The sequence below is a fragment of the Marmota monax genome, unplaced genomic scaffold, assembly GCF_021218885.2.
Source record: "Marmota monax isolate L192 unplaced genomic scaffold, Marmota_monax_Labrador192_F-V1.1 WCK01_AAM20220418_F8-fsc00051, whole genome shotgun sequence".
Lineage (NCBI taxonomy): Eukaryota > Metazoa > Chordata > Mammalia > Rodentia > Sciuridae > Marmota > Marmota monax.
Genome location: NW_026695202.1, coordinates 8,940,355 through 8,951,390, shown reverse-complemented (window position 1 = coordinate 8,951,390; position 11,036 = coordinate 8,940,355). Strand labels below are relative to the sequence as shown.

The following is an 11,036-nucleotide window of genomic DNA, read 5'->3' as shown; positions in this document are numbered from 1 at the left end:
GCTGTGGATGACCTGAGTGCCACAGGGTGGCCTCTCCGGGCGGGGAGTCTATTTTCTTTAAAGGCACTACACTTTGAGAAGCTTGGCTTTTGTAAAATGGAGAGAAACGAATTTTTTTGCCCTTCTAGGAACCGCTGGAATACGGCTGAATCAGTAGAAACCAAGAGCTTGTCACTTCACAACCACGCCTTTCTCCCGCCCTTTTCTCCCTCGCTAGCCCCGCCTCCTTCCGCCTCTTTTTCCGGTCCCCAACCCGGGTCCCCCGGGCTCTTCCGGTTCCTAATTGAGGCTCCGCCCCTTTTTCTGCCATCCCCATTGGCGGAAAATCCGAGCCATCCCTCAAGTTGCAGAGACACCGCGTCCTGGTTGCGGTTCCCGGAAGTGACGCTAAAAGGCCCACCCCTGAGGAAGTGACGACAGGCGTGCCCTTGACAGACGGGGGTAGGGCTGTGCATCCCTCCGCTCGCGCTGCCGGGAGGTAGGTGCCCGGGGGTGGCTCGAGGTAGTGTCACGGCAGAGACCGCCGCAGGCGCGCTCCTGCGCAGGATGGTGGAGAGCGGGAGGAGGTCCCGGACGGGGAGACCTGGTCCTCCGGAAAGGGAGTTCCCTGGCGGCGTCCGATTTCCCCAGTTTCCTCCACACACGTCCCTCCTTTCGGGTTCCCTCCACGCCGTTCCTTCTGTCTTGGTTCCCGGTGCACTCCTGCACCTGTGTTTCCTAGTTCCTCCTCTGAATAGTTGGGCTTCTTGTCAGTCCTTCGACCTTACCTTTTTCCCTTAATTTTTCATTCACATGCTTTTTTAAAAGAGCAAGCAATAGATAAAGAACTTTACGGACGGCGTGAGTTCCGACGTGGACTGTCATTTAATGGTTGAGGTGTTTGGGGTATGTCGAGTAACCCACCCGGGTTGGATTCCGTATCTGGAAAACGGGCAGGACTAGGTGGCAGCTGCCTCAGAGTTGATCCTGGAGGACCAGTGGTGCACTTGACCTCAGCAGGTGCCCTGCAAATGAAGTTCCCCCCTCTCGTCCTTCTGATTCCACCTAAATCTTGATTTCTTTTTGGTTGTCAACTTCGTTTTCCTGTTCTGGTTTGCTTTCTATCTTTCGATTTTCATTCCTCACTTCTACCCCAGAAATCTTATATATTTGCTTGCATTTTTGCATCCACTTCTGTATTTTTCTAAACTCCCCAGTATTCCCAGATCCCTTTATCTTCTTAGTGTGTTGACTTCCTGTTGTGTGCCCCCAGATCATCCTGCCTTTTTCCCTTACAGATGGCTCAGCGACTTCTCCTGAGGAGGTTCCTGGCCTCTGTCATCTCCGGGAAGCTCCCCCAGGGTCGGTGGGCACCCCTCACCTCCAAGGCCTTGCAGACCCCCAAATGCTGTTCTGGTGGCCTGACAGTAACACCCAGCCCAGCCCGGACAATATATACCACCAGAGTCTGTTGGACAACCTTTAATATCCAGGATGGACCTGACTTTCAAGACCGAGTTGTTAACAGTGAGACACCAGTGGTTGTGGATTTTCATGCACAGTGAGTACAAGGGGGGTCAGTGCAACCAGGGTCTTACTTGTTCAAGTATTTATTGAGTGCCTGCTATGTCCCAGGTCCATGTTCAAGGCTTCTTACACTTAGACTCATTATAAACATGGGTACACAGTCCTTGCTGTTACAGAGAGTCCAATCTGGTAGGAGACAGTGGTAAACAGTGCTGGGAAAGACTTAAATTCTGTATCCACTGCCTGAAAAGCTTATCTTCAGCTGGGACCAGAGTCAGAAAAACATGTGAACATAGCATCACCTGGCTTTCAGTGTATACCAGTGCTTGGCCTTACAGATAAGAAGTTGACTTCACTTTGATATCTCACCACTAAAACTGTGGGTAGGACAGACAAAAGTTATCAGTGCCACCGTAGCAGTGCCCAGGCATGTAGGAGGAGTGTGTTTTAGAGAGAGATAAATGCCTGTGGCCTGATTTTTAGCCTGGCTTTCATTTCCACATCATTGGGACCTGGCTAGCTCCTAGCTTAAAAAAAAAGTTAGACCTCTCAGAATTCTGGGAGGCAGTCCAGCACAGTGGTATACACATGTAATTCCAGTATCCTGGGAGACTGAGGCAGGAGGCTCACAGATTCAAAGGCAACCTCAGCAATTTAGCAAGACCCTAAGCAACTTAGCAAGACTCTGTCTCAAATAAAAAAAAAAAAAAAAAAGGCTGGGGATGTGGCTCAGTCATAAAGTGCCCCGGGTTCAGTCCCTGGTATCAAAAAAGAAAAATGAATCCTGAGATGAACGAGTGCTCTCTGAATCAGAAGTTGGGAGGTTTAGGCCAGGCACAGTGGCACACACCTGTAATCCCAGCAGCTTTGGAGACTGAGGCAGGAGGATCATGAGTTCAAAGCAAGCCTGAGCAACGCTAAGCAACTCAGTGAAACCCTGTCTCTAAATAAAATATAACATAGGGCCTGGGATGTGGCTCAGTGGTCAAGTGACCCTGAGTTTAATCCCCAGTAACAAAAAAAAAAAAAGGTGTGAGGTTTTTCTGGGCATGTCTCTTTTTCTCTGGTTCTTGTTCTGATTCACCATGTCTCCTTGGGCAGCCCTGTGCTGTCCTTGTACTCCTTTTCTTGTAATCGGAGATAAGGTCTTGCAGACTGGGTCTTTTCAGTGTTGCAGCTTCATTGATTAGAATCTCTGAATGGAAGGGTTTTAAAGGCTAAGAATAAATTAGTTGTTGTCAGTGGGGGCATGTGGAGTTATTCTTACCTTCTGGTCTAGTGAGAGGGTTTCTGAAGTGATCAATGATAATCTTTTCTTCAACAAGGAAGAGGGGTGCAAATGTATGTAATCGGTGCCAGGCACTGTCCTTGGTCCACGTACACAGAGATGATAGCACAGCATTTGTCCTGAAAGAGCTTCTTCCGCTCTTCTAACCCCCACCAAGAGGGGATCACCTGTACGCTGTGATCAGGGTAGTAATGGCAGTTGACTTGGGGATGCTCAGAGACCAGAGGTCACTTGGGAATGAAAGGAAACACTTTGGAAACAACCTCAGGTTATAATCCTGGCTGTGCTTCTCACTGGCTCTGTCATCTGCACAACCTTCACTGACATGGGCCTCAGTTTCTTTGGACACTGGTTTGGGACTAAGCTGAGAAGGTGCTGGCACAGCTGTGCAGTTACTGGTTCCCTCCCTTAGTTTTAAGCCTGTAGGGTTCAGGTGGGCCAAGGGGAGGTTCTGGGGAGCCCATGGATGGAGTGGTAACGTTCTTGTGACTGAAGGGTATGTCCTTTCTTTTTCCTTTTTTAAAATATGGACCACTTTGTGAATTTCCTTTCTTGCCTTCCAAGGTGGTGTGGCCCCTGCAAGATCTTAGGGCCACGGTTAGAGAAGATGGTGGCCAAGCAGCACGGGAAGGTGGTGATGGCCAAGGTGGACATTGATGACCACACGGACCTCGCCATTGAGTACGAGGTAGGGGTTGGTGGGGTTGCCGCTGGGCAGCCAGTGTGGGGATCCATCTGTCCTTCCGTGTTCGCAGGCTACAGTGCTCGTGTGCCCTGCCGTGTGCCGAGCAGGGTGATTCTGGCAGATAAGAGGATCCTGGTTCCCAGAAGCTCTTGGTCTGTTGGGAGAGACTGAATAAAGCATGCCAGTGTCGCCCGAGAGGAGGAGGAGGGACTCTGTCCTGGGGAGGGCAGGCAGGGAACTCTCCACATCAGACCCTCTGAGCTGAGAAGGAAGGGCATGGGGAACAGTGTGCAGGAGGACACGGAGTCGGAGCTGCTCGCTGACACAGTGTTTACGGGGAGTGCCTCAGGCACCGGGCTCCCCTGCTTGGTGCCGTGGAAGTGGTTGTGAGCCCACTTAGGCTCTTGCCTTCCATGTGTTAAATCAGGAGTCTTCGACCCGTTCTCTGAAGAACCAGCGGGAGGCATTTGAGGCTTTGCAGGGCAGTGGTCTCTACGGCAGCCACAGTCAGTAGTCATGGTGGTCAGGGGAAGGAGTGTGACCGCGTCCCCAGAGACTGTTTACACAGCCAGGCAGCAGTGCCCTGTGGGCAGAGCTCACTGGCCTGTTCTAGGTACAGGTGCAGTGTCATGTCAGTGCTTAGAAAGTTTCTGATTTTGAAACATTTCAGATCTGGGATTTTTGGATTAGGGGCACTCAGCCAGTAAAGTCTGTGTAAATATTCTAATACCCCCCCCAAACCTGAAATCTGAAACATTTCGGTTCCTGAGGATAAGGGATACTCAGTCTGTAATGAGGGCTGTGGAGAGAAGTAAATCAGGAAGAGGGGGTGGGAGTGCCGAGCAAGGGGAGAGGGGGTTTCCTGTTTAAAAGGGTGGGCTGGGGAAGGCCTGGCTGGGAAGCCGAGACTGAGCAGAGACCCAGTGGGCCGAGGAGTGAAGGGGAAGGCCTCTGAAGAGCCACCAGGCGGAGCAGACGTCAAACACAAAGGCCCTGAGTTGCTCACACCCAGGGAGGTAGGGCATCCTCTGAGGCTGAGTGGCCGCGGTGAAGGGTCAAGCAAGGAGCAGGAGGACAGGCAATTGACAAACCAAATTGAGGGGGTGGTCTTTGGACAGCCTTCTGACGATGGCCTGTTACAGAGGCAAGGTGGCACCTGGCTACGTCAGGGCCAACTCTGGCTCACAGACACATTTGGTCTGGCTCCTAAAGTGTTCTAAAGAAATAGGAAGCCAGTGGTTGATATTTAAAATTCAGAGGTGTTCACACGAATATCCCCATTCCTGGTTTTCTTGAAAGACATGATCTGGCCAGCAGGAGCCTCCCCGCCCTTCCTCCTCTGAGGAACAGGTGGCTGGACGAGCGGCCTCTTCCCAGAGTCCAGAAACCCAGCCTCAGCTCCCATAGGACCAGCCAAAGCAGAGGTGCTCGTCCTCCAGCATGCCCTGTGGGAGGACACACGTGGGGGTGGGACAGGGTGAGAACCGGGACACTGTCCCTGCTGGGCAGATAGGGGCAGCCCCCCAAAGGAGTTGAGGCTGGCCCTGCCAGAAGCCTCATGGCAGCCACAGCTGGCTACTTGCAGGGCTGACCTTGGGACCTGGCAATAGCGCCGCGTACGAGGTCTAGGGGAGGGAGGAGAGGCTGTTTTTTCAAAGGCGCTCCCTGATTGCTCAACCAAATGGGACCTTTGTCTGACCCTTTGGATACCCCTGGCTTTCCCCTACTTGTCTACCCTGTCCCCGGGGCCACCGCAGCTGTAGGAGTCAGTTTGTGACCTTCTGATTCAGCTTGGGGCTGAGCTCCTGGGGCCTCCTGCAGGGCTGTGGGCAGGACCAAGACGTCCAGGCTTCCTCTTGGCGCGCTGGACACCACAGCTCCAGCCTCAGCAGGCTCTTCAGTAGACCCCTGAGGGCCAGCCGTGTGCCAGGGACAGTGGGAACTGGTACCTAGGCGAGGGAGAGCCCTTCTGCCAGCAGTGGGCCCCCAGATGGTGAGAATGGCCAGGACCACCCTGACCTGGTTCCAGGAGACCTGATGTGGGGACAGGTGCTAATGTCCTGCAGTCAAACCTGGAAGATGAGGGGTTCCTCTGGTGGGGCCAGGTCTCCCTTTCCCTCTGCCCGCTGTCCAAGTGCTGGACTGGACACACAGAAAGACCTCAGGGCAGCCGGGCCCACGTCACCTGCTGTTTTGCCAAGCCCTGGACTTGCATCACTATAAGGCTTAGGAAACGCCAGCAGAACTCCCCCACCCCTCCCACCCTTCCTTCCCTCACACCTGTTCTAGGAGCACACAGGGAGCAGGTTCCTGCTAAGAGCTCCGCAGTACTCCTGGCACAGCTTCCTCCAGGGCCTCAAGCCCTTTTCCAAATGTTGGATGAGTTTGTTGGGAAGACTGCTGTAAGGGACACTGGGCGCTGGAAGTGTGGCTCTGTGAAGAGCAGTGCCCAGAGTGCGCGAGGCCCTGGCTTCAAGCCCTGGTTCAGGGGGGAATAGGTCTGTGTGATCATACGTGTGCCTGTGGGGGTGGGTAGTTTTCTTAGGGCAGTTGTAGGTTCACAGCAAGAGTGACAGATTTCCCTGCCCCCGCCAGCCTTCCACTGTCGGCGTCTCCCACCAGAGTGCTGGACCTGCCCTCACACGTCATCATCACCCCAAGTCCAGGGTGCTCAGTAGGGCTCACTCTTGGTGTGGTTCATTCTGTAAATTTGGACAGATGTTTGATAATGTGTACCCACTGTCGTGGTATCGCACACATCATTTTCTTTCTTTTTTTTTTTAATATTTATTTTTTAGCTGTATTTGGGCACACTATTTTAATTATTTATTTTTATGTGGTGCTGAGGATCAAACCCAGGGCCTAGCACATTCTAGGCGAGCGCATTTTACCACTGAGCCACAACCCCATATCAGCACAGATCATTGTCAAAAATCTGTGTTGCGCTTGCTCGTCCCTCGTGCGCCCCGCACTGGCTGCCATGGATCTTACCGTCTCCACGGTGTTGCCTTTTCTAGGATGTAATATAGTTGGATTTGCCTTTTCAACAACACTTTTTTCTAAGAAAAAGCGTCTCTTATCTCAAAAAGCTTTTATAAAACATTTGGCATTTCTTTTCTTTTTGTTTCAATATTTATTTATTTTTTAGTTGTAGTCAGACACAATGCCTTTATTGTATCTATTCATATGCGGTGCTGAGGATCTAACCCAGGGCCCCGCACGTGCTACCGCTGAGCCACCACCCAGCCCATTGGCATTTCTTATTTGAAGCATGAAATCTGTGAACACTTCTTCCTGTGGTCTTCATCCTGCGGGGATGCAGTATTTGTCCTGGTTCTTTGCTATTTGGTGGCAGTAGAGCAGATTTGATGTTATGGACAGCAGAGTCAAGCAGAGCCCGTTTCAAATGCCACCTCTTTCCCTTCACTTGCTGTGTCATCTCAGAGCAGTCACTCTGCCTTCCAGCCTCAGTCTTCTTGTCCCTGAATGACCCTAATAGGGCTGAGGGGTTAGCTCAGCCGTAGGATACTTGCCTGAGTGTATGGGGCCGGGGGTTCAGTCCTCAGCACTACAAAACAAAACAAAACAAAACATACACATACACATCTGTATATATATATATATATATAAATAATGACCCTACCTAGAGGCAGTGATTTATAAAGTAGCCATGTACGTGCCCAGCATCCCTGCATATGACAGTGAGATTTTCTTTTGTGTTAGTTCTGCTGTTAGCGGAGGAGGAGGCCACCAGCATCCAAGGACACCTAGCACTATGCCAGTCCTTTGGTATACCCTTAGTGAAGTTGGTTACCAAATGGATGAGTTGGGTGAATTGGGGGAAGATCTGGTGGACTTTGAGCCCCAGTGGCCTTGCGGGTGGGCCAGGGATCTGTGGAGAGGGACCACACACATGCACCTTCCCACTCTGAGTTCTTCAAAGAGAGGAGGCTCCAGGTAGCTTCACAGCCCGAGGACCACAGCTCAGCCCGGCTCATCTCTCTCCAGCCCCCTTGGCCCTGCCACAGTAGAGAAACAGGTTGGGTCCTGGCTCCATCCCTCCCGTTCCTGTCAGTATTCCAGAGGGAGCACCAAGCCCGTCCCCATCCACTGCTGGCATGTTCCCTGGGAGCAGCAAAGCCGTGACTTCCTGTTACAGCCCAGGGACCCCATGGTGTCCTGGAAGCCAGCTTCCTATGAGCCCCAGTGTGTGTGAATGTTTAAGCTCCAACTTCAGAGCCTCCCCTTGGTCAGCAGGGACTAGACCTTAGGTGACATGAAAGTGCACACCCAGTGCCAGCGTGGGGCTTGCACACCTGAAGGCACACACCTGCAAGGCCATGAAGGGACCTTTCCAGGACAGCCGGGTACACTCTCCAGCCACCTCTGTGGGCTTAAGGACTACCCTTTTTGTTTTGTTTTTTCAGTCCTGTGGGTGGAACCCTAGAACCCAGGGCCTACACGTGCGAGGCAGGTGCTCTGCCACTGAGCACATCCCCAGCCAAAGGCCGTATCTTAAACAGTGGCATAAAGGATGTATTTTCGTTAAAGAGATGGCACAGGACGGTGTCCACCAAGTGTGAAGATGAAAGCCATGTTGGAGCCCTGTGCCACAGTTGGCTGCCTGCCTGAGGCATCCCAGGTCCTCTGCTGGCCACCAGGGGGCGCACAGCGCCTGTGGTGTGTCTGGAACGTGCTGACCTGGACCTGGAGAGGGTGAGCCATGCGCTCAGTTTTCGGCCCTTAATGCTGTCACCCGTGCCAGAATATACACAGACAGAGGCAGCGGGGAGCCGAGAACAGGTACACTCACGTCAGCTCAGCGCCTGTGGTGGCACATGCTCTTTGAGAAGTGTTGGCTGCCACCCACCTCAGTCACAGGGACAGTGTCATCTTACCTGCTGTTTGTCCCCAAAGTGCTCTTTGGAGTGACTGTGGGGCCTTTTTGTAGGCATGTGAGGTGAGGATTGGGGGCTGAGGATGGGCAGGTCTGGCCTGCACATTCGCAGCCCACGTGGCACGGGTTTTGCACACTGAATCCTAGGTCTGACCTCCCGAGTGACTTGGGCCAGGGCAGAGCTCAGGCCGTGGGGACACCTGGTAGGTTTGTGTGGATAGCTCCTGTTACTCTGCAGCTACTGGTGTGTAAGGGAAGTCTGTATTTGTCTTGTTCTGTTTATATAGTTTTCTCAAATGCCTGTGAGTGCCAGGGCAGGGCGCCCAGGCAGCAGGGCGAGGGTGCCAGTGCGGGGTGGGTTCACTGCAGTCCTGTACCCTACCCCGCCCCGAGGGAGCCACAGCTAGTGCTCCCCTCCCTTCCCAGTGAAGAGGTGTCAGGTCGGATATGGCTGTCCCCCCACCACCACCCATGCCGTCCAGTCAGAGCTGTGGGTTTCCAAACCCCGTTACTCTTCTCAACAGCGGGCCGTGGTAGCTCTTGTGGGGCCCTGAGCAGGGCTCCTCTGACACGCCTTCTGTAGCCGCTGGTTGAGTGCCCGCTGTGCCAGGTGCCGTACCAGTGCCCACCCATCACCAGGTTAGCACTGAGGCTTGACTGGCAGCATTTCATGCAGCCTTCCTGTGCTCTGCAGGAGGTGTGGCAGTGTCCCCTTGCTCCAGAAAGCCCTGAGCCTTGGGGTAATCAGAGGACAGCCAGGGTCTTCCACTGGGGTCAGGGGAACTGAACCAGTCAGCCCAGAGCCAGGACCCCAACCACCAGCTTGTTATGTGAGTCCCAGCCCTTTCCCAAACCCTCAAGGTGGGCTCTGTCATCCCCGGGAGACGGAGGAGGACTGAGAGGCCCAGACAGGCACATGGCCTAGCTAGAAGCCCCAGCTCCTCCCCAGCCCGGCCCAGCCCGGCCTGCAGCTGCACGGGCTATTTTCATCTCCTGCCATTCCAGCCAAGCCACTGGGCCAGGGAGTCAGTGGCGTGGCCGGGGAGGAAGGGAACTGCCCGGCGGCTGCAATGGAAGCAGCTGCTCCAGCGGCGGGCCTCCAGCCCTGCAGCCTCCTGCACCAGGGAAGGCCACTGTCCTTTGGGCAGATACTGCCCCATTAAGCCCCCAGGCCCCCACCCCCACCAAAGGCTTGGGAATGTCTGCTGAGAGGTGTTCACCTCCAAGTGACTTGGATTCCCTTGTCACCTCCATCCAGGTGTCAGCTGTGCCTACTGTGCTGGCCATCAAGAATGGGGATGTGGTGGACAAGTTTGTAGGCATCAAAGATGAGGACCAGCTGGAGGCCTTCCTCAAGAAGCTGATCGGCTGACGAGCAGGGAAGCGTCCTGAGCACCCTTGCCCGCCTGGACGCCCGTCCTGGGGGGAGCCCAGGAGAACGCAGCCCTCCCCTCCCCGCACCCCTGTGTCCACCCCGTGGGCCCCTGCTTTGGAGACCAGCCTCCAGACATGGAGCCACCAATGCTGCCCACCTGCCCACTGCCAGGGTGACCGTCAGAGGAGTGGTGACCGTCAGGGGAGGGGACATCGTGTTCCCACCCACTCCTTCTCTCTGCTCCCTCTAGGGCCAGTCGCTGTTCTCCCGAGATGCTAGAGAATGCCCGGGGCCAGCCTGCAGAGGACTGTCCAGACGGCAGCTGGTCCCCATCGCCTTGGTCCCTCTGGTCTGCAACCCCCGTCTCATCTGCCTCCTGCATCTTTCTTTCCTGCCGCTGTTTTGTAAAAGAAAAAGGAGAAAACAGGGAGCCGAGCGGTGGGAGTGATAGAGGATTCTCTCATTTCTTGTAATAAAGAACTTTATGTGGTCCCTTCCACCTCCTGCTGGGAAGAACAGACCCTGGGCCCCACACTGAACCCCGCAGCCACCCTGTCCCTGCCTCCCAGAGAGCCGCCCTTCTCCCATCCTTCCCTCCCAGGCACCAGGGCACTGTCTGCAGGAGCCCTGGAGGCCCTTGACCGGAAGGCTCCAGGTGCACCCGCCCTCACTGTCCACAGCCCCTGGCTCTCAGCAGAAGACTGCACTGTGAACAAATCAGACCAATAAAACCAGGGTTTGCACTGAGGGCAGCTTCCGTTCTGTCTGAGCTGTGAGCACTTGGGATCCAGGCTCAACCTCTGTCCCTGTTTGCTCCTCTGACTCTCCACTACCCTGTGCTCTGACCAGTCCCTCCATATACTGGTACTCTCTGTCCTGGAGACATCTTCACACTCTTGGGGCCAAAGGTGTTGCCTCTGTGACCCAGACTAGGACTGGGTTCATGGGCTGCAGACCAGGATTTCCATCCAGACATTGATGCCTCTGAAACGTGAACTCTGGGGCCCCAGCGAGACCTCCCACACCTGCTGGCTCCCGGCTGCTCCTACAGATGCTCAACCTTGAGAGGCTCAGCCTCCCTTCCGTGTGTTCTCACAGGAAATCAAGCCCTGGACCAGACTTCACTCCCGGTCCGGCTCCCCCTGGCCATAGCAGCTACCTGGGCTCTGCCTCCCTACTAGAGCCAGCCTGCCACCTGGTCCCATTGCCTGGAAGAGGTCTTCAGTGATAGGTGGCAGGAGTGTCCTGACACCCTGCCCCTGGCCCAGGATGAGTGTCCACTGGT

General features: G+C 54.4%; 1 protein-coding gene across 3 annotated transcripts; it reads left to right on the top strand.

Annotated features, from left to right (window-relative positions):
- Positions 1 to 357: 357 nt before the first annotated feature.
- Txn2 (thioredoxin 2) lies at positions 358 to 10,498 on the top strand. 3 transcript variants are annotated; one of them, XM_046429703.1, is made up of 4 exons: positions 358 to 478; positions 1,278 to 1,540; positions 3,359 to 3,482; positions 9,635 to 10,498. In XM_046429703.1, the coding sequence occupies exons 2-4, from the start codon at positions 1,278 to 1,280 to the stop codon at positions 9,746 to 9,748; spliced, it is 501 nt and encodes a 166-aa protein (XP_046285659.1). In that variant the 5' UTR covers positions 358 to 478; the 3' UTR covers positions 9,749 to 10,498. The 3 variants fall into 3 exon arrangements, with proteins under 3 accessions (XP_046285659.1, XP_046285660.1, XP_046285661.1); XM_046429704.2 differs by having other exon boundaries at positions 407 to 502; XM_046429705.2 differs by lacking the exon at positions 358 to 478 and adding an exon at positions 561 to 999.
- The last annotated feature ends 538 nt before the right edge of the window (positions 10,499 to 11,036 follow it).